Here is a 21081-nt window from a genome sequence, read left to right on the forward strand (position 1 = left end):
TGCTGGAAATGGGTTTGTTTCTTTGTGCAAGTTGAAAACACAGCCACTTTATTGGCATTTTAACTGGATGGACCAGATCAGATTTAGAAATCCAATAGAAATCATTAGCAGTCATCAGCAACCAGTTGATTCCATTTGAGGGATTTTGGCTGTCAGGTTATTTTTCCCAATGTTTTTTTTTTCCTTTATTTTAAGTGTTCCTTTTAGATGAAACAAACATGTTAAAAACAAATAAGGGTTAGGATTAAGTTTTGGGTTGAGGTTAAGGTGAAGGTTAGGATTAGGGCCAGGGTTAGGATTAGGATTAGGTTGTGGGTTGAGGTTAAGGTGAAGGTTAAGATTAGGGCCAGGGTCAGGATTAGGATTAGGTTTTGGACTGAAGTTAAGGTGAGGGTTAGGATTAGGGCCAGGGTTAGTGTTAGCTGTTGAGTAAAGTTGGTAGAGTTAAGAGTTTTGTGTAATGAAAGTAAGATATTAACAAAACATCAACTGAATATAAGTATTGTATCAACAGAACATCTACAAGATATTTACTTCAGTGTATTCAGATGCTTCACTACTGCTACTTCACTGATATGTTGCTCATGTGTTATGTTAACTGCAAAACCGTTTCGCTTCACTATATAGCCATACATAGAAAACCATGGATATTTTTTATATTTATATTTTTAAATGAAACATTATATGCAGAACAAGCTTCATATTTGGTCTGGCAAACAACACAGCTAGCTAGTCATGTGTGTATTTTCAGTGCAAGTCAAAGTAAAACATTTCTATTTTCACAGTATGGCTACATTATTTTCTGATCAGTGTTTCAGTGTTTATGATCTTGCGTGACTATACAGTCAAGCGAATTTCAATAGGCTGCATTGATTATTGCATTATATTTGTTTGTCAGAGTAGTTACATCTTCTTGTGGCCACTCGTGCAGTGTGGGCTGATTTTGTGGCCCGTGGGTAACAAAAGGTTGGGAGCTCATGCTCTGTAGTAAACAAAGCTGAGTTCATAGGTAGGGTTAGTTCAGTTTCATAGATGCCGCTGATGCCTGAGCCCACCTATCAACACAACACTCTGCAATTTTTATACAAGCAACATAATGGCCAAATATTAAACCGTGAACAGCACAGTGTTTATACAGCGCCTTAAGACTGAATGCAGTTAATGTGTATAATGTGTTTCGAATGGCTTCAAATGTGGCTCAGCCAATCATATTTTAGAATATCCATTTTATGAAACGTTATTTATCACATAGTCTATCGATATCCGATACATTTTACAGCCGCTAATGCCCAACACAGGGCACTCTTTGAATTTTCAATAGACTTTCATTTTTAGACTTTATATGTTTTTGGTTTAGGATCAGGATCTATAGACCACCTAAAAAACTCTAATTTGACACTGAAGGCTGCTGAGTTAGGTCAGCTAGCGAACTAACAAGGTAATATTTATTTTCTCTGACTAAGCAGTACTGAATACTACTAAGTACTGGCTTATCTAATGCATTCCTGTGCTCCAGACCTCTGTCCTGGTCTCTGACTGTGAGTGAATAAACTTGTTTATCGGGTGAGCCATTTCTCAGTCTCCACACCAAGCACTCTTCAGCACATCGACCAGCAGTGGGTCAAGCACTCTCTGAGCTTGCAAGTGCAGATACTGAGAACTCTCCCCAACCACATTACCGTCTCCTCTGGTCCCCAGACCCACAGTCTAATCCATCTCCTTGGAATCAGATCAGCACTGTTAATGGGATTAGTCCTACCGTTTTCTGTTTCTCTGACATACCCACTTAACATGCAAATGACCAGACATCCTTTCAGGCACTGCCTGCAGACCAAGCCAAAGACACGTTGAATGCACACTTTTCTGGATTCTTTTCTCTCTTTTCTATTGTAAGGGTGTTTTCAAGTGTGCAAACTCAGCAAGAATTCATCAGCAGGCAGCTGTTGACAGGTTCAGCCTGGGTCTGTGCAACCTAACAATCCATACAATATGTAAAAACCATGATACTGTTTCTAATGTTTTTAATGTTAGTCTTTCATTGATTTGAATCAGGGCTACACAATATGGACAAAATGGACATTTTGTAATCAGGGTGGGGATCTGAGGGCCAGAGTCCAGCACAGTTTGGTGCTTTCATTGTTCTAGCACACCAGCCAAACCTGATAATTAACTGATTAATTGAAGCAGGTGTGCTTGACTAGGAAAATCACAAAACTGTGCAGGCATGGATGGATGTATGGATGGATGGATGCATAGGGGTAATGAATCCTGCTTCACTATTTGGCCATCTGATGAATGAATCTGAATTTGGCAGATGCCAGGAGAATGCTACCTTCTGGACCACGTAGTGGCAAGAGTAAAGTTTGGTGGAGGAGGGTTTGCTGGAGCTGTTTTTGGGCTGAGGGTTTGGGTTTAGCCCCTTAGTTCCGGTGAAGGGTAATGTTAGTTTTACGCACAAAGACATTTTATACAATTAAATACGTCCAACTTTGGTTTGGTAAGTTTGACATGGAGAAACCAGTGGCCTGCAGAGAGCCCTGAACTGAACCCCATTGAAGACCTTTAGGATGAACTAGAACACTGATTGTTAGCCAGTGCTTCTTGTCCAATATAAGTGCCTTACCTCATGAATACTCTTTTGACTGAATGTGCACAAATTCATGTGGCAGCAGTGCATTGCAAAAAACATGCAGATACATATGTGATTACAGATACTCAGTGATTTTGATCATGGCATGATTGTTGGTGCCAGATGGGTTGGTTTGAGTAATTCTATAATTATATAACTGCTGATTTACAGGGATTTTCACACAAAACAGTCTCTAGAGTTACTCAGAGACTGTTACTCTAGAGTTACTCAGAACAATATGGAGCAATAAAGAAAAAACATTCAGTGGGTGGTAGTTCTGCAAACAGAAACACCTTGTTAATGACACAGGTCAACGGAGAATGGCAAGTCATGTTCGAGCTAACAGGAAGGCTACGTTAACTCAGATAACCACTCTATACAGTTGTGGCGAGCAGAAAAGCATTAAATGCTTTGCATTACCTGTCGAGCCTTGAGGTGGATGGGACACCACAGCAGAAGACCAAGTTGGGTTTCACTTCTGTCAGCTGACAGAAAACTGAGGCTGCAGTGGGCGCAGGCTCACCATAACTGGACGGTTGAAGACTGAAAAAATGTAGCCTATTCTGATGAATTTCTGCACTCAGATTGTAGGATCAGAATTTGGTACCAACAGCATGAATCCATGGACCCAACTTGCCTTGTGTCAACAGTCAAAGCTGGTGACGGTGGTGTAATAATGTGGGGAATGTTTTCTTGGCACAGTTTGATCCCATTAATGCACCATGTCACGAAGCAAAAGTCGTTTTAAACTGGTTTCATGAATGTGAGACAGTGAGTTCAGTGTTCTTCACTGGCCTTCCCAGCCACTGGATCCAGTAGAACACTTTCAGGATGTGGTAGGACAGGAGATGTGCAGATGAATCAAATCTGACAAATCTGTAGGAATTGCATGGTTTGATCAAGTCTACATGGACCAGATTCTCAACAGAATGTTTCCAAGATCTTGTGAAATGCCACAAAACAGTTGATGTTTTGAGAGCAAATGAAGGCCCCAGCAACCTCACTGCACCGACCTGCTGCCCCTTGATGGTGGGTGATTCTATTATCAGAAACAAAAAGCTCCACTCAACTGTCGTCCATTCCGTATCTAGTGCCAAAGTCTCGGACATTACACAACGGCTCCCCAGCTTTTTAGAGAGGTACCACTTTGTGCAGAATATAGTGTGGGCTATTGTGGGCTGTAAATGATATTAGGGTTCAGAGCACAGAGCTGTTGAAAAGGGACTTTATATTTCTGTTGTCTACCACAAAAGACAGTGGCAAACCTGTTTTTATTTCCAGTTCAGTTCCATCCCTGTGTAGAGGTGCAGGACCTTTTAGCTGTGAAGATTTTAAATATTCATAGTTGGCTCCCAAAAACCTGCCTCTCCACTAGTTTGACTTTTAATGACGATTTCAATCTCTTCTGTACCCACCGCTCTTTCTACACACATGATGGGATTCACTCCAACATGCTTGCTTTACATTTTAGGACACAATTTATTCTATTTTGTTTTGAACTCTAAATGACTAGCAATCTTTGCTGAAATATTCCAGTAAATACTAGTCGTAGGCCTAGGATCAGCTATTCATACTATTCAATTATGTCGTTAATAATACTCCTTCACCATTTTGGTAGACGAGCTGTAACTGACTGCACTCTGATAGAGTTCATCTCGTCACTGTTGCTGCAGCTACAACCCTACAATCTGGATAGAAACCAAGTAAAATAGACTACAGTGACCACAAAACACACATGAAGATATGTGGACACCATAGATGCAGTGAGATCTAGCTGACCAGAAGAGCTCTGCCAATCTTTTAATGCACGTTTTTATGCAGCCAGTCATATATTTGACAGCACTGATCTGAGACTGCAGCTGGTTGAACCAGATATAACCTCTGTCTCTAGCCATGGATTGGTCTCCATATTTAGTGGCCAACACTCTTACTGCATTTAAAATGAAACAAAAGACCACAGGGAGGATGGACTGGACACCTATTTCCTGCATCTTGCTGCTCCCGTTATTGTAGAACACCTCAATCTTTCCAATTTATTATGTTAAATTCCAAATATCTAACAGTTCATACAATTTCCCTACACAGAGGAGGCAAGGCATCAGATTTCAAAACATCATGCATAGCTAGAATTTTGAAATCTTTAGTGAACTTAAAAGATTTCATTATGAAACTTCAGTCTCTTTTAACCATTAATCTGGCTTTGAGCCCTTGTTTTAGTTGGGAAACTGCCCATGGTGTGGGCCAATATCGCGGCACTACCACAGGGAGAATCATTCTCACCCACAAGCTTCTCCTATCTTTGCAGGCTTCAACAAACGGCTTTATGCCAGCAAGCATTCCTGCAGAGCTTTGCAGATTGGTTTTTAAGATGAATCGTCGGAAAGGGGGAGAAGAGGTGTAATACGCTGCAGACTTCGAAGTACGGGCCTCAGCGTCCGCCGCAAGTTTCCTGCACTGCCAACAGTCCTTCTTTCCAATATGCAGTCTATCCGAAACAAGATGGATGAATTGGAAGCGTGAGTTAAATTCAGACATGAAGGGAAGGAAGCATGTCTTCTGGCCTTTACTGAAACATGGCTTAGCGAATCAGAACGTGACGAAGAACTGTTAATAAGTGCGTTTGGTAGCTCATTTTCGATTTCGATTCTCCCAAGTTTATTCTCTGTGATTTTAACCATTGTAAACTGGACAAAACTTTTAGGACGTATGAACAGTATGTGAGTTGTACCACTACACAAAATAACTCCATGATTGATCTTTATTATGGTTCTCTGGCTAGTGCTGCTAAATTTGTTGATGCCTTCTTTTGGTGCATCCAAATAAATCAGAAATGTGTTACGGATCTGTTTAGGAGGGTGAACATGAACAAAGCTGTCGGTCCTAATGCACATTTTGCATCCTTGTGCTGATCACCTTAGTGAGGTTTTCACAAGACTTTTCTAGTTGTGTATTAAATGTGGTCAGATACCTACAGTCTGGAAAACATCCACGATAATACCTATTCCAAAATTGAAAAAATGCCAAGAAATTAAGTGAGTTTAGACCGGTTGTACATTTACGGCATTTGGCTGACGCTCTTATCCAGAGCGACTTACAACTTGATCATTTTAAACAGGGGGGGCCAAGGTGGTGTTAGGAGTCTTGCCCAAGGACCCTTATTGGTATAGTGTAGGGTGTTCACCCAGGTGGGGATTGAACCCCAGTCTACAGTGTAGAAGGCAGAGATGTTAACCACTACACTAACCAACCACCGTTGTATTCACATCCCTTGTTTTAAAAGATATAATTGTCTCTCTTGTTGGTAACAAATGAGATCCTTTGCAGTTTGCTTACCAAGCAGATAAGGATGTAAAACTTTTTTATCCTTAATAGGGTGTATAAGCACCTTGAGAGACCCCATACTCATGTGAGACTTATTTGCTGATTTTTCTTTGGCTTTTAATAAGATGCAGCCTCATATTTTGATTGAGCGACTGGCTTCTTATTTTAAACTACCTGATCAGCTGCAGGTGTTGCTTTTAAATTTTTTGACCAACAGAATTCAGCAAGTCTGGGTGAATGGGCCGTATGTCCAGCACCATGGTCTCAAATACGGGTGCACCTCAGGGTTGTGTCCTGTACCCTTTGCTTTTTATTATGTACACGGACAGCTGCAGAACGTCTAGAGAGGGCCGCTGTCTTGTAAAATTTTCTGACAACACTGTATTGTTGTCTCGTCTTCAGGGTTCAGAGTCAGATCATGGTTGTGCTCTTCCTGCCTTTGTTACGTGGTGTGATGAGAACTTTCAATAAATGACCTTATTAAAATAAATAAATGAAAGTGTTTTAACTTTCTCGTTTATTTGTTGGTTCAATGGGCTGTCCATGAAGCACAAGAATAGCCTGAAGGGTGTTGTAAAAATCTGTTCAAAGATAATTGCAGTCCAACATAGAGACCTGGGCTCCCTGTGGGAGAAACAAGTAGCTCAGAAAGCAAAAAGAATTATGGGTCAATCTGATCCTATTTTGTCCAGTGAATTTACTGTAGTGCTGTCAGTTTGGTGTTATATTACACCCTTCGGTAGAACAAATCGCTAGTCCAAGTCTTTTATTCCATCTGCTGTCAAGCTATTAAATGCTGTTAATAGTCTTTTTAAATGATTGTTATATTCGTTGTCTCCATGCATTTATTTATTTATGTATGTATTTACCTATGTATGTGGATTTGGTGTCTTACATGTGTAAGAGTTTTTTTTTTTGTTTTTTTTTAAGTATGTATGTGTGTGTATATATGTGTATGGACGAGAAGGCTGCAAATTAATTGCACTTTTTGGGACTAATAAAGTATTCTGAACTGAACTGAACTGAACAGATTTAATGCCCGTCACCAAAGGGGTCCCACAAGGTTCAGTCCTCAGTCCAGTTTTGATTAATTTTTTTATTAATAATCTTGCTGCCTCTGGCTGCAAAGTGCAAAGTGTATGAATATGACACTGTTAATTTTATTTATCTTTTTAATAACTGTTCATAATAAACGTCATACTGCACTCTGCAGTTTGCACTAAGTATCAAAAGCTGGGATTACAGTATTTCATCTGCACTAAGTATCAAAAGCTGGGATTACAGATGGTAAAGATGGCGGGGAAAAAAGCCCCAAAACATGACACTGGATGAAGGAGGAGACTTCACATCTCATTTCTGTGTGGGGTGACACCCGTCATCATCAGCAGGTCAAAATGATGATGTGTAGTCATGGTGTATCGGAGGGATAATACACCACATTATTGTAGATTGTATTTTAGTTGTGGATTAACCCCTTAAATTGTTAAGTTGTTAAAACATTTTATTACACACTTCTAAAGCTTAGAATAGCTCAGCCAGTTTGCACTGAAGACCCTGTAGTTACTGAATAACCAGCCTTTGCATGTAGTAAGGCTACAATTTTAAGAGGTTAAGGAATTGGAACAAATCAAGCTGCATTTTAGCTGTTAGCTTTGTATTCAGGTCACAAAAAATGGGGATAAATTTAGGTGCTTTTTTTATGATGAGGTTTTGTTATTACATTATCGTGTTGATTTTGAACACAGCTATTGGCTCAGAGTTTAGCAAATTGTAGAAGATAGTTCACTTCAGAATTATTACGTAGCACACCTGTAAAAACTACAGTCAGTGCAGATTCAAACTGGATCAAATTGACATTGTCAGTAATCGTTCAAACTCCTGCACCCACCCAAGTAAAACTAATCCAGCACCCAATAGGGCTTAAACTGAGATTTAGTCTGGAACCCTGTTTGAGTTAAACTTAGACACTTATCAAGGAATGTCTATAATGAGCACAGTAAAAAGTTAGATGATTGATTTGGCTCATTGTGGAATGTAATTTAATTTGACATTTATTTTCAAAATTTTATTTTCATTTTCAGCATTTTTTCAACATTGTATGGAAATTCATTATATCAAAATTATCAAATTGTATCAAAATTATTAAATTGTGTCAATGTATCATAATGTAATTCACGTTAATGTGCTGAAATACCTATAGCAATAATCCCAGATAATATATTGGGTAATAAAATCACTTCTGCTTGTGCTAATGTCATTTTTCTGGTGATATGCCATTGCAGATTACCACTACAGTCACATAAAGGTGGTCCACAAGTGCAGCTGTACAGAATAGAGGTTCTGATATTCTCTGTAAGATTGACTCTTCTCTCGCTCACATACACATACCCTCTTCTTATCTCTGCAGTTCGTGGCTCATCCTAACTGCCAGCAGCAGCTGCTGACGATCTGGTATGAGAACCTGTCAGGCCTGCGGGAGCAGCCCATCGCTGTGAAGTGCCTGGTGGTGCTGGTGGTAGCTCTGGGACTCCCCCTCCTAGCTGTGGGCTATTGGTTTGCTCCATGCAGTAAGGTAAGTCACATATGTCAAGGTAAAATCCAGTGACCTCTTACGTCTCTTGGCCTGCAGCAGTGCGCAGATTCGGGGAGGCAGCTTAGAATTGATGATGAGAGAGAATGAAATAGCTAGGATGTAAACAGTCATTCCGAGTGGTTTGGCATGAAATGCTCATTTCTGGAGAAACAGAATCAGAATTGTTCACAGTGGTGGTGATAGGAACCAGGTACTGAGGTTGCAGTCCTGCTCTGTGAGTTTGCACAGTCTACTGCTTTGTGGCTGCTCTTATTCCTAGACAGTTCCATTTCACAGCAATAGCCCTAGCGGTACTACTGCAAAATTCCTTGAAACACTTGAGATTCCTAAATCATTCCAAAAAAACTAGATAGACTGCATCTCACTTATACAGGAGCAATGACTTTTTCAAGTGTTGCGTAGCAGTGCCACTGTAAGCAATTTGGACATGCGTTGTTTTGTAGATGTTAAGGATTGTAAGTACATGAACAACCGCAACCAACCCAGCTGCTCCCCCAGAAATGCCCCCCGTGAAGCGTCTTTAGCATGCTACCCATCAGTGAGTCAGTTCATTCACTAGTACTAGCCAGATGCTTCACATCTAATAAATCTGACATGAAACTTCGCTGATCGTTTTTGATAGTAAATAAAATGGCAATATTTGAGTTGTAGACATTGTGACCCCTGGTTCCTATCACCACCATTGTGAAGAAATGAGAATTGCTAAGTTTTTCTATGATGCACCATTTCACATCACACCACTTTTGAATAACTTTGCTTCTCAATGATTGAACTATGTGGAAATTTTAAAAAATAATAATTCCCCTTTAACCCTGTATACCACGGTATGCAGCCTTACTGTAGTCTCTAGTCTCCTCTCCATCAGAAAATAAAGTGAGTTATCTCTCTTTTAAACCTTCTGAGCAGCACTGTAGATAATACTGACATTAATACAATCATCCTCCTCTGTCAAGCAGCCCTCAGACTGTTCTTTGCACCTTTTCGTGACTGCAATTTACAGCTGTTTCCGTGTAGCATTAACCTGTCAGGTCTGTAGAGCTATAGCCCACACTCGCAGTAGGAGCCACAGAACAGCAAACAAAACAGTGGTTATCCATCTGTGCTCGGACCTTGTAAAATCCTGATTGATGATGTGTCTCAAATGGAAACTAAAGTCCAGCAGCTAATTTAGTCTACGTGGAAATGGCAATGTTTTTCCCACCTGAGGGTCACAATGTGCCCACTTCATCTTTCTACCTGCTGACCACAACAGCGTCTCCAAATCAATTTTATGAACAATCAGTCGTTTAGAATGAAACCGATCTGCTGCGCGACTCCAAGAAGCCCAGATCAGTGATTTATGGGTGTGTGTGTGCGCATTATTCAGGTCTGTTATACATGCACACGTTAGTTCTCCCAGTCGGTGTTTGTCATTTATGCAGAGAATATTTTTCACTAGGGATGAACAGAAATGTTGGCCAGCAGGAAAATCGGCAGGAAAAAGTGTCACTTTCAGGTTTTGGCCATAAAAGAATTTTCAAATTTATACAGGTCCACAATGGAGTGTCAAAATGTGGCACTTGAAAAGTCACTTATACTTTATTAATGGTAAAGAAGTGGTAAATAGCAAGTAAAAACACTGATTTCTTTGCTCTCCATCACCGGTCAGTGCAGACGCATTTAAACACAAACACAGTCCACTGCAGCTGCCTTTTAGTACAGTCTGTAACTTACATGCTTGTGAACATTAAATATTGAAAGCAGTTTGTTAGAGCTTGTTAGTGCCCCTGCTGGACAAACTGCAGATTGCTAGACGAGAGTTCCAAAGCAGTGTTCATATATTTTAAAAGCACAGGCGTTGTCTGTCGTCATAGCAGAAGGCACTCTTGAATTTAGCTGTAAATGCCCTTGGGAAATCACATAGTAATACATTTTTATTATTTTACAAATTTTAATCATCAGCATCATCATCATCTTTAACCGCTTAGACCAGATAGGGTCATGGTACCAAGCTAACTAAAGTAAATTAGTCCTCTACTTTTCTCAATGCAATTTTTGCATTTGAAGCATTGTAACCATTAATATGTTATTTCAGAAGCCTAAATAACACAGCAAATTGTACACAAAAGAACACTTTCAATCTCAGTCAAGAATTTCTATTTTGGTGCATCACTGTTATTCACTCTAAAAGCATCTAGACACCCCTAAGGTGCGCTCTTTGCTGACACAGGTTTATAATCTCCATGGAAAAGCATTGCTAATAGAATGAGATACTCTGGCCACATATAAACCTAACCAAGCACTGGCTAGAGACAAAAAATCCCCCCTTGGCACTGGACTTTAGAGCATTGTTCTCTGGAGTGATGGAGCTCCATCCATTTAGGATGAGTTGGACTGTCCAGAGCTGATCGTCTAACATCAGTACCTGACCTCATTAATGCTCTTTGGCTGAATTTGCTCAAATCCCAGTGGTGGACAAAGTACACAAATCATGTAGCTGAGTTACAGTGGAGATACCCAAGGTAAAATATTACTCCAGTAAAAGTAGAAGTTCCTCCCTTTAGACCTCCACTTGAGTAAAAGTACTAAAGTATTTACCTTCAAATGTACTTAAGTATAAAGTAAAAGTACTAAAAGTGTAATTCTGGCTCTGATGTCCTGTTATCATTTTTATAACAAGACTGGCTTCATGAACTCATTTCAGGTGAAGATCCTCCAGCGTCTCTCTTGGTAAACCAGTCTTTTAATAGAACATCATTAATCAGTGACGCTGACGTCTATTAAAATGATCATAAGCACAAAACACTGAAGGTAAACAGTTTCCATCAAGGAGAACCGAGTGGCTCTGAAATCACTTTTACACACAAGCAAAGTTTCAGTTTCAGATTTATTTACAACTTAGTTCCAAGTTTAAGTTGAATAAAAACTGGCTTTAAACTCAGGATCACAGATGAGCTCCTTTACTATGTTGATCTGTAGGCCTCTGTTCATAAACATAAACCAGCCCAAACTAATTTACTATAAAATGAAATGGTGTTTGTAGAAATTCAGAAAAAAGCCGCGTCAGTCACGACTGCATATGTGGACATATTTCTATATTGTGCTCTATTTACACAAAGTTAGGTTAGTTCATCATTTATGTAGGAATACATTTACATTACATTACATTTCATTCATTACTGTCCACCACTGTCACATCCTCACAGCAGTGTTCCAACATCTAGTAGAAAACCTTCCCAGAAGAGTAGAGGCTTTTACTGCAGCAAAAGGGGGACAAACTCCCAATTAATACCCTTGATTTCAGAAGACACTCTGAATGGACAGGTGTCTATAAACCTTTTGTGCACAGTGGCTGACGTGAGATTGAACTGTTCTCAGAATGCCAGGTGAGCCATTTTCCTCTTGTACAGATAACAAGGGAATTTTTAGACCAGAGCAGAGGAGAGGATGTGGAATAGCAGCAGATGGTCCATGCCAGCTCCTCTGGCAATTCTGTCACTGAGAGATAAAACTGCAGAGATGCCCTATCGGAGGAATGATAATAAACGTTTCTATTTTGCCTCAAACTCAGTGGAGCATAGATTGTAGCTGAAAGAAAGGGATTAATTGATGCTGCCAGGTTCTCAGTGGTATTATGTTGAAACATGTACCAGTTAATACAAACAAAAGGCAAGAATAATACATTGTGATCCAATACGAGCATTGAGAAATGCAGAATTTTGAGTGGCCTGCTTAAATGACGTTTTCTTGATTGTCTATGTGAAAATAAGTGAACACATCCTCTACAAAGAATACACTTCTGCACATTTTAGTTCACAATGACTATTTATTTGTCAAAATGCCTAATATGTTCATTTAATAATAATTTAGCAAAGAAATGGAAATGTAGACAGGACCACTTCTGTCAAAGAAAACTGTTTGTTGTCTTGTGCAGTTGGTTATATTTGACAGTATGGCTCTGTTCTGGGATCTCCCTACCCTAACATATGCATACATGGAAAGCTCAAGGCAGGGAGAGCAGCAGAAAGACCCCCAAACAAGCATACCGGGCAAATCTTTGGCCAGCAGGAGGTTGCGAAGAGGCTTACAAAGGAAGCAGCAAGAACAAGCAGGCTAAAGCAGCTTAATTAAGCACCCTGATGAACAAATAACTTTAATGAATGGCAAATTTAAGCTTACAGAATCACAGGACTAACTGAGCAACAACACTGATGCAAGTCACTCTATCAACAACTTTCACTTCAGATGTAATACTCAATGGCTACGTTTACACAGCAGGTAAAAGTGGCCCAAATCTGGTCTTTTTCTCCGTATGTGACACAGATGTGTGTGTGTGGCAGTGTGAACGGCAAAAAATGCATTGAATCTGACATTTTCAACTCCGATTTGAGACACTTTCATGTGCCGCAATGCGACTCGGTCTGAACAGTCAGATCGGAATTTATGCATCTTTTACGTTAGTCTATCTCGACATTCGTCATACTTTCACATTGCTGAGACTCGTAAACATTTAGGCTGATGTTTCTGTTAAAAAATGAGAGGAAACGCATCACAAGTGCTCCATGTTCGAAGAGGTTTAGAGCGAAACAGCCAAACACGGCCGAAGGAGACCGAGGCTACAGCGTCAAGAACAGTTTAAAGAATCAGAGGACACGATCCAAAGAAGTGTCCGTGTGCAGAATAACGTGCCCTTTGTGGCTTGTCTGAACTAACACTATGCTCAAGTTGTGCACTAAAATTAGCAGAAAAAATCCATAATTACGTGTATTACCTGTAAATGTGTTTCAACTTGATGTGAGATGTTAAAATGCCTTTTTGACATCACTGGCACTGACTGGTAGCTTCCTGTGATCAGGCCAAATCATCATGCTGGTTTAAAGCGGGATACTACACCAAAATGGCTGTTTAATTCAATCTCTGAGATATGAAGTCATTCAGAGTGGCTTGATGTGAAATGATTCTCTGTAGAGAAACGTACTGACTCTTTACAGTGGTGGTGATAGGAACCAGGGGTCTTGCACAAATAAATCCAATTTATTTACTATCCGAAAAACAACCAGTAAACCTACACCACTTTTTATATGTAGTGTTGATGAAGGTAAAATAGTGGCAAGTCTGTTTTCTTTGGTTATTATATTTTCCTTGCATGTGCCTCTGCCATGAATGGCTTTTGAAAGATAGGTCTAAAGTTTATCTCAAAACAATGGGGGGGTAGTTCATAAAGCAGACTTTCTCAGTTAGCCTGACAGACCAAAAAAATCGTCCTGTCCTATAGGAGAAGAGTTATTGGACACTGCTCAACTTGGAATGATCCAGTTTACTAAGAAATCCTGCTTTATGAAATACCCTTGATGTCTCAACTCTTTATCACCACCACTGTGGACAGTTCTGATTTCTGACTTTCTTAAATCTTAACCATTTAATCAGGCAGACATTTCATTAAATTGGTAGAATTCCCCTTCAACTTGTTTTAAACTGGGCAGTGTTGATATATTATTGTACACTGAGAAAATAGATTTACACTTTTCTGTTATGATGATATGCATTTATATGTGGAAGACCCTGCTGTCCAGAAGCGCTGTATCTGACTGCTGTGTGGTGTGTATGTCTTTATCAGCTGGGGAAAGTGCTGCGGAGTCCCTTTATGAAGTTTGTGGCTCACGCTGCATCCTTCATCATCTTCCTCTGTCTGCTCGTTTTCAACGCGTCTGACCGCTTTGAGGGAATCACCACTCTGCCAAATGTCACGGTAACTGACCACCCGCTCCAGATCTTCAGGGTGAAGACCACTCGCTTCACATGGACTGAGATCCTTATCATGGTGTGGGTGGCAGGTAGGCTGCTGGACACTAAAATATTAGTATTAATATTAGTATTTTTTTATGTTGGATCTCACAGAAACACACAGTCTTCATTAATCTTGTCCAAAGCTTACCAAGCTTACTTAGCTTCCAATCCAAGAATGGATTTATTATGCTGGGGATGAATACTGGAAAGATGCTAAGATACACAGGGATGCTATAAGAATAACAAGTGAAACTTTCATAGTTGTTCCTGGGGGCCCCAAAAGCATTGCACTGTTGCATATACTGTTGATATAATCCTAATCATTATAGCAAATGTTTGAAGGTTTTCAGTCATCCAAGTCATTGATCTGGTTAGTTTGCAAAGCAGATACATTTGTGGTACAATATTGAAGATGTTTAACCTTTCTAACAACCAAAAAACATCACTAAACAGAAGCTATAGAGTGCTCAGAAGTAGTCTTGGACACATTTTCCATCATCCATAAATTTACTTTTTAGAATGGTTTAATTTATGTATTATGCTAATTGTACTTTACTATATTAAAAGGTACATAATTTCTGCTATAATATAACTTATCAATCAATACTTTGCGTCCAGTTGAACAAACTTCTAACATTGAATTAAAAACTCTTATTTAAAAAATCAAACACTTAAGAAACCTTGAATTAATCTGTCAAACAATGCTGCCTCTTCGTCATAATGTCTGTAATACAGATTGTATACATTGAAAATTCCATAATCAAATGTGAAAATTGTACAGAGGTCTTGGAAAAAGACAAGATGTGATCCAAACCTGCCTCACTCTGGACAAGCGTAGCTGAACATCAGTTGTCTAAATTCTGTGCCTAGAAAACTTCATGTTGTCATCCAAAAGAAGAGATATGTTACAAAATATTATCCTGTTAATGCAAAACATGAACTTAACATACTTTGAGTTTTCAGTAGGTCTGCAGGAAGAACTGGTAGCTGTCATTCCTGTCACACCTATATTAAGTTTTCAATGGAACAAGGCAGTGCACCCCCACTGCATCATAAGCACATGGAGCCACATTCATAAAACATAATCCTGCTATATTATTCACTACACAAAATGTTTGCCACTGAAATGGAGCCGTATTCATGAAGCCACCGTGGCGGTGCAGCCATGGCGGTGATTAGTGCTGGCCTTTCCTTATCGCTGTGGTATTTATTAATGTGTCTTAGCTAAAATAAAATTGACATGTTTATGTGCTAATGCATATTAATGACCAACACCAAACACGTGTTTGGCTACCACAGAGGACACAAGCAAAGGAAACCAAAACAACAGAGCTGAGAGTTCTAATAAAAGAAGTAAAGGTACTGTTTAGAAAAACTGCAGCAGCTGTATCAGTGTGGTATCAAAGCACTTCAATTCACAGTGAAAAGCTGTAGTAAGACAGAAAAGAAGGAAAAAAGAAGAAGAAACGTGAAAATTAAAGAATTCCTGACACTGGACAAAACCTCTGCGACCCTGACGGAGAAGCGGCTTAGAAAATGGATGGATGGATGGATGGATGGACAAAAACCGCATGGTTGAGTAAAATTTTACTGAAATGTATGAATATATATGTCTGTAATTTGTTTAGCATCAAATATGATACGTTTCAAAAGATTATTGAATCCACTGTTTCCTCTTGGATTTTTAGTCACTTTCTTTTCAATACTGTCCAGCCTGTGAAGATCAGGCTGAGGCCGTGGCAGCCGTACCTGTTTCTTTCAGTATATTTTCTTGCTGTAAAGTTGAAAATAAGCAAGATACACTATCCTTAACAGTGGCTCACCTTTGCTGGCTAGCTAGCTAGTATTCACACATTACAGCGAGCAAGTAGACAGGTTTTGCAGTGATGTGTTTTATATAATGGAGGAAATAGGAAGTGGCCAGGCTCCTTTTAAACTAGATCTGGGAAGACGATTCAGATGGTAATAATTAATTGCAACTTTAAGACTTTTCATATATTATATAAGGTGATTTTCTGGATGTTAATGTGTTTGTTTAACCATTGTCAAACCTCTCCTCGAGGAAGCAAGCAAGCAAGCAAGCAAAATTTATTTATATAGCGCTTTTTACAACAGGTGTTGTAACAAAGCAGCTTTACAGAACAATCAGTATTACAGAGAGAAGAGAAAAGAAGAAAGAAAATCCGGGTCCGAGCCCCCATGAGCAAGCCAGCGGCGACGGTGGCAAGGAAAAACTCCCTAAAAGAGGAAGAAACCTTGAGAGGAACCAAGACTCAGAAGGGGAACCCATCCTCCTATGGTCGACACCGGACAGCAAACATTATTAGTATGAAGTATTATAGTAAAGTGGGAAAAAAAAGAGAGAGATCTGAGGGTGAGGACTGCACAGCGCTGTACAGCAAGAAGCTCAGTGGTGGTCAAACCGGTCCAGAAGGCTGGTGAGCAGCGGCACCAATCAAGGCAGTAGAGGCAACAGCATCAGGCACACAGGATGGGCAGCTGATCAGCTCGGCAGAGAAAGGAGAAGAAAAAACAGAGTTTAGTACTGTAAAGAGTGGCTGACCACAGAATACAGTAAAACAGAGCAGTGTAGACTCCAGCAGGTCTAGACCTGACACTGAAGACTAGTCACCAAATGCTTGACTGTACAAATAAGTTTTTAGCCTAGACTTAAAGATTGGGGCTGTGTCTGATTCCCGAACATTGGCAGGAAGATTATTCCAGAGCTGGGGGGCTTTGTATGAGAAAGCTCTCCCCCCTGATGTAGCTTTATTTATTCTAGGTACCAGTAGTAAGCCAGCACCTTGTGATCTAAGTAGGCGTGATGGTTCATAGTGGGAGAGGAGCTCACTCAGGTACTGAGGGGCGAGCCCGTTTAGAGCTTTATAAGTCAGTAATAGAATTTTATAATCAATGCGAAATTTAACTGGTAACCAGTGCAGGGCTGATAAAACTGGACTAATATGGTCAAACTTCCTAGTTCTTGTGAGGACTCTGGCTGCAGCGTTCTGGACCAGCTGAAGCTTGTTAAGGCTTTTGCTGTGACATCCAGACAGCAGGGCATTACAATAATCTAGCCTTGAAGTGATAAATGCATGAACTAGCTTTTCTGCATCCTGTAGAGATAATGAATTTCTTAATTTAGCGATATTGCGGAGATGCAGGAAGGCTGTTCTAGTGATATTAGATATATGTGTGTCGAAGGAGAGATCAGCGTCTATCATGACACCAAGATTTTTAACAGATAGGCTTGATGAAACTGAGAGATTGTTAAGTTTTAGTGTTGAGTTAGACAGTCTGTGTCTGGCTAATTTTGGACCAAGAAGCAGGACCTCTGTTTTATCTGAGTTAAGTAACAGAAAATTATTTGACATCCAATCTTTTATGTCTTTTATACAGTCCTCAATCTTGCCAAGTTTAATTTTATCATCCGGTTTACTTGATATATATAACTGGGTGTCATCTGCATAACAGTGGAAATTTATGCCGTGTTTACTGATAATGGTGCCTAGTGGTAGCATATATATTGTAAATAATATAGGTCCTAAAACAGAACCTTGTGGAACACCATAAATTACTTTTGCACGAACAGATGATTCACCCTTTACATTAACAAACTGATATCGATCGGTGAGGTAGGACCTGAACCAGGAAAGAGCTGTTCCTGTTACCCCTACAAGGTTTTCTAGTCTATCTAGTAGGATAGCGTGGTCTATTGTGTCGAATGCTGCACTAAGGTCAAGGAGGACTAACAACGACACATTTCCTTGGTCCGTGAATAATAGAAGATCATTTATAATTTTTACTAATGCTGTTTCTGTACTATGATGTGGCCTAAAACCAGACTGAAATTTTTCGTGTAGATTATTCCTATGCAAATAAGGGCTTAATTGTTTTGCTACCACTTTTTCCAGGATCTTAGATATGAAGGGGAGATTTGAGATGGGTCTATAATTTGATAGTTCACAGGGATCGAGGTTAGCTTTCTTAATCAGCGGTCTAATTACTGCAAGTTTAAAAGTTTTTGGGATATATCCGAGGCTAAGAGAGGAGTTTATTATTGACAGAATAGACTTAGTTATTTCTGGTAAGATTTCCTTGAGTAGACCTGTAGGGATCGGGTCCAGAATACAGGTCGATGGTTTTGCAGAAGAGACTATTTTGATTAGTTCATTTTCTTGGAGTAATGTAAACGATTCCAGCCTATCTGGAGTGACTCTAATATTCTCAGGGTCTAGACTGGAATTATAAGCCACCAGGTTTGTGGAGTTTAACTGTGTGTTCAGAATTGTCTGTCTAATTTTTTCAATTTTATCACTAAAGCAATTCAGAAAATCATTGCTGCTATAGGCTGATGGCATCTGGGGTTCAGTGACTCTTTTGTTCTCTGTTAGTTTAGAAATTGTGCTAAATAGTAGTCTGGCATTGTTCTTATTGTTTTCTATGAGAGAGGAGAGATAGGCTGAACGTGCTGCAGTAAGGGCTCTTCTATAGTCTATAAGGCTCTCCTTCCAGGCGGACTGGAACACTTCTAATTTAGTCAGACGCCATTTTCGCTCTAGTTGCCTGGCTGTCTGTTTTAGAGTTCGAGTGTGATCATTATACCACGGGGCGAGTTTTTTCTGACGTACTATTTTGCTTTTTAATGGAGCTACACTGTCTAACGTAGATCGAAGAGTATCCTCTAAGAATTTGGTCATAGTATCTAACTCAGTAGGATCGGATGGACAGCTGACTGAAGTTGATAACTGCGGGAGGTTTCTGATAAAGCTGCCAGCTGTGGAGGAAGTTAAAGTCCTCTTAACCTGATAGCATGGTGATGAGCGCATATTACCACTAAACTGGATTTTGTATGAGATTAAGTAATGGTCTGAGACGGCTGTGCTCTGGGGGAGAATGGCTAAGTTATCTATGTCTACACCAAAGGTCAGTATTAAGTCTAGAGTGTGGTTGAGGTGGTGTGTGGGCCCTTTTATAATTTGGGTGAATCCCATGGAGTCTATGATAGATATGAATGCCTTACTTAGTGTGTCGTGAGGGTTGTCGATGTGGATATTAAAATCTCCGACAATTAATATTTTATTTGAAAACGTTATTAGGCTTGATAGAAACTCAGAGAATTCTTGTAAGAACTGCGAATACGGACCGGGTGGCCTGTAAATTGTGATTAATAGAAATGAATGTTTATTTGTTCCTTGCTCAAGTATATTAAGTACAAGAACTTCAAAAGAAGAAAATGTAGGTCCTGCTTTCTGGTTCACGCCTAAAGCTTTAGCATGGATGGTTGCTATACCTCCACCCCGACCGCTTAAACTAGGGCTGTGTGCATAGCTGTAGCCTGCGGGAGTGGCTTCATTTAGACTAAGGTACTCATCGGGTCTAATCCACGTTTCTGTGAGGCACAGAGCATCAAAACCATGATCTGTAATAATTTCATTTACAATGATGGCTTTAGATGCCAGGGATCTAATGTTAAGCAGGCCTAGTTTTAGACCAAAGGTGCGGTCGTTGTAAACCAGTGTAACTGGTCTGATATGAATGAGGATACTAAGGCAAACGCTTCGAGGCTTTTTGATGTGTTGTTTTATTCAGGGAACAGACACGGTCTCAATTGTATTTATACAATAAGCATTAGGAAGGAGAAATAATAGGAAATATAATATATATTATATATAATATATATGAGGAACTATATTATATATATATATATATATATATATATATATATATATATATATATATATATATACATAAAATATAGTGAAAACACAGTCAATCCACAGTCATTTGTGGGGTGGTGTTCTATCACAGTATGACCAGGTGTGTTTTAGGAGTCTGGGCTAGAAAGACAAAGACTAAATAGGCTTTAATGCAATTAGACAAGATTCTTACGATGCCAACTACTATTCTTTTCTCCACAACAGTGCACTTATTTGAAGCCACTATGTATGTACATGCTGCCAACGTATATAATAATAAAAATACCTCCAGACTTCAAAGACAGTCATGCGACTGTCACATGTAACTCATAGAGATTTAAATGCTGGGAAATATTCCCACTTATTTAACTGTATCAATCTCTTTGAATGGTGAAATGTCCTAAAGTTTATGCCACAAGTTCCTGTAGTCTTGTTAACACTGCCTCCCTTCATGAAGCAGACTGGGCTTTAGTTCCCTGCCCATCCAAATACAACAGACTATATCAGGGGTCAGGAACCTAAATGTGAAGAAGAGCCATTTTGTTCTTTCACCAGAAATCAAACCACGTTCAGGGCAACAATTTTACCAGCTGTAAGTATGGCTCAGTTTGTGCTGATGTACTAGAAAAAATATGAATGAAAACACAGACTTACTTTGCTCTGCTTTAAGCTTCAGCTCAGCTACAGGTTTCTCGCATCTCTGGCAGGAAATAAAAGTAGACCAGTTTCTTGTGATTCTAAGTACAAATAAGTCTATTCGTCTCCAAATTATTGATGTCCATCTAAAATTTTTCTCTTTGCCTCTTTGTTAGCTACTAACTAGGCAAGACAGTTGTCTATACTGTGGTGACCAACAGTCTGCACCACTGACGTGGTGGTGGTGTGTTAGTGTGTGCTGCACTGGCACAAGTGGATCAGACACAGCAGTGCTGCTGGAGTTTTTAAATACTGTGTCCGCTCACTGGACCTGTGTATTATGATCACACATATTGTTCAATTTCCTGCTGAAAGCTTACAATCTATTTTATAAAAATCATTTTACAGAGCACATCACTGAAGAGACGCCATCTGTT

The 21081-nt window shown here is 39.6% G+C and overlaps 1 protein-coding gene across 5 annotated transcripts in view; it reads left to right on the forward strand.

Annotated features, from left to right (window-relative positions):
* The window catches only part of trpc3 (transient receptor potential cation channel, subfamily C, member 3), an 82136-nt gene that overhangs the window by 36632 nt on the left and 24423 nt on the right, over positions 1-21081 (forward strand). For all 5 annotated transcript variants that reach the window (XM_017711538.2, XM_017711540.2, XM_017711539.2 and 2 more), the window contains 2 exons: positions 8358-8522; positions 14140-14356. In XM_017711538.2, the coding sequence (XP_017567027.1) occupies positions 8358-8522; positions 14140-14356 (382 nt within the window). The remainder of the gene's footprint in view (positions 1-8357; positions 8523-14139; positions 14357-21081) is intronic.

Source organism: Pygocentrus nattereri, chromosome 11 (assembly GCF_015220715.1).
Source record: "Pygocentrus nattereri isolate fPygNat1 chromosome 11, fPygNat1.pri, whole genome shotgun sequence".
Lineage (NCBI taxonomy): Eukaryota > Metazoa > Chordata > Actinopteri > Characiformes > Serrasalmidae > Pygocentrus > Pygocentrus nattereri.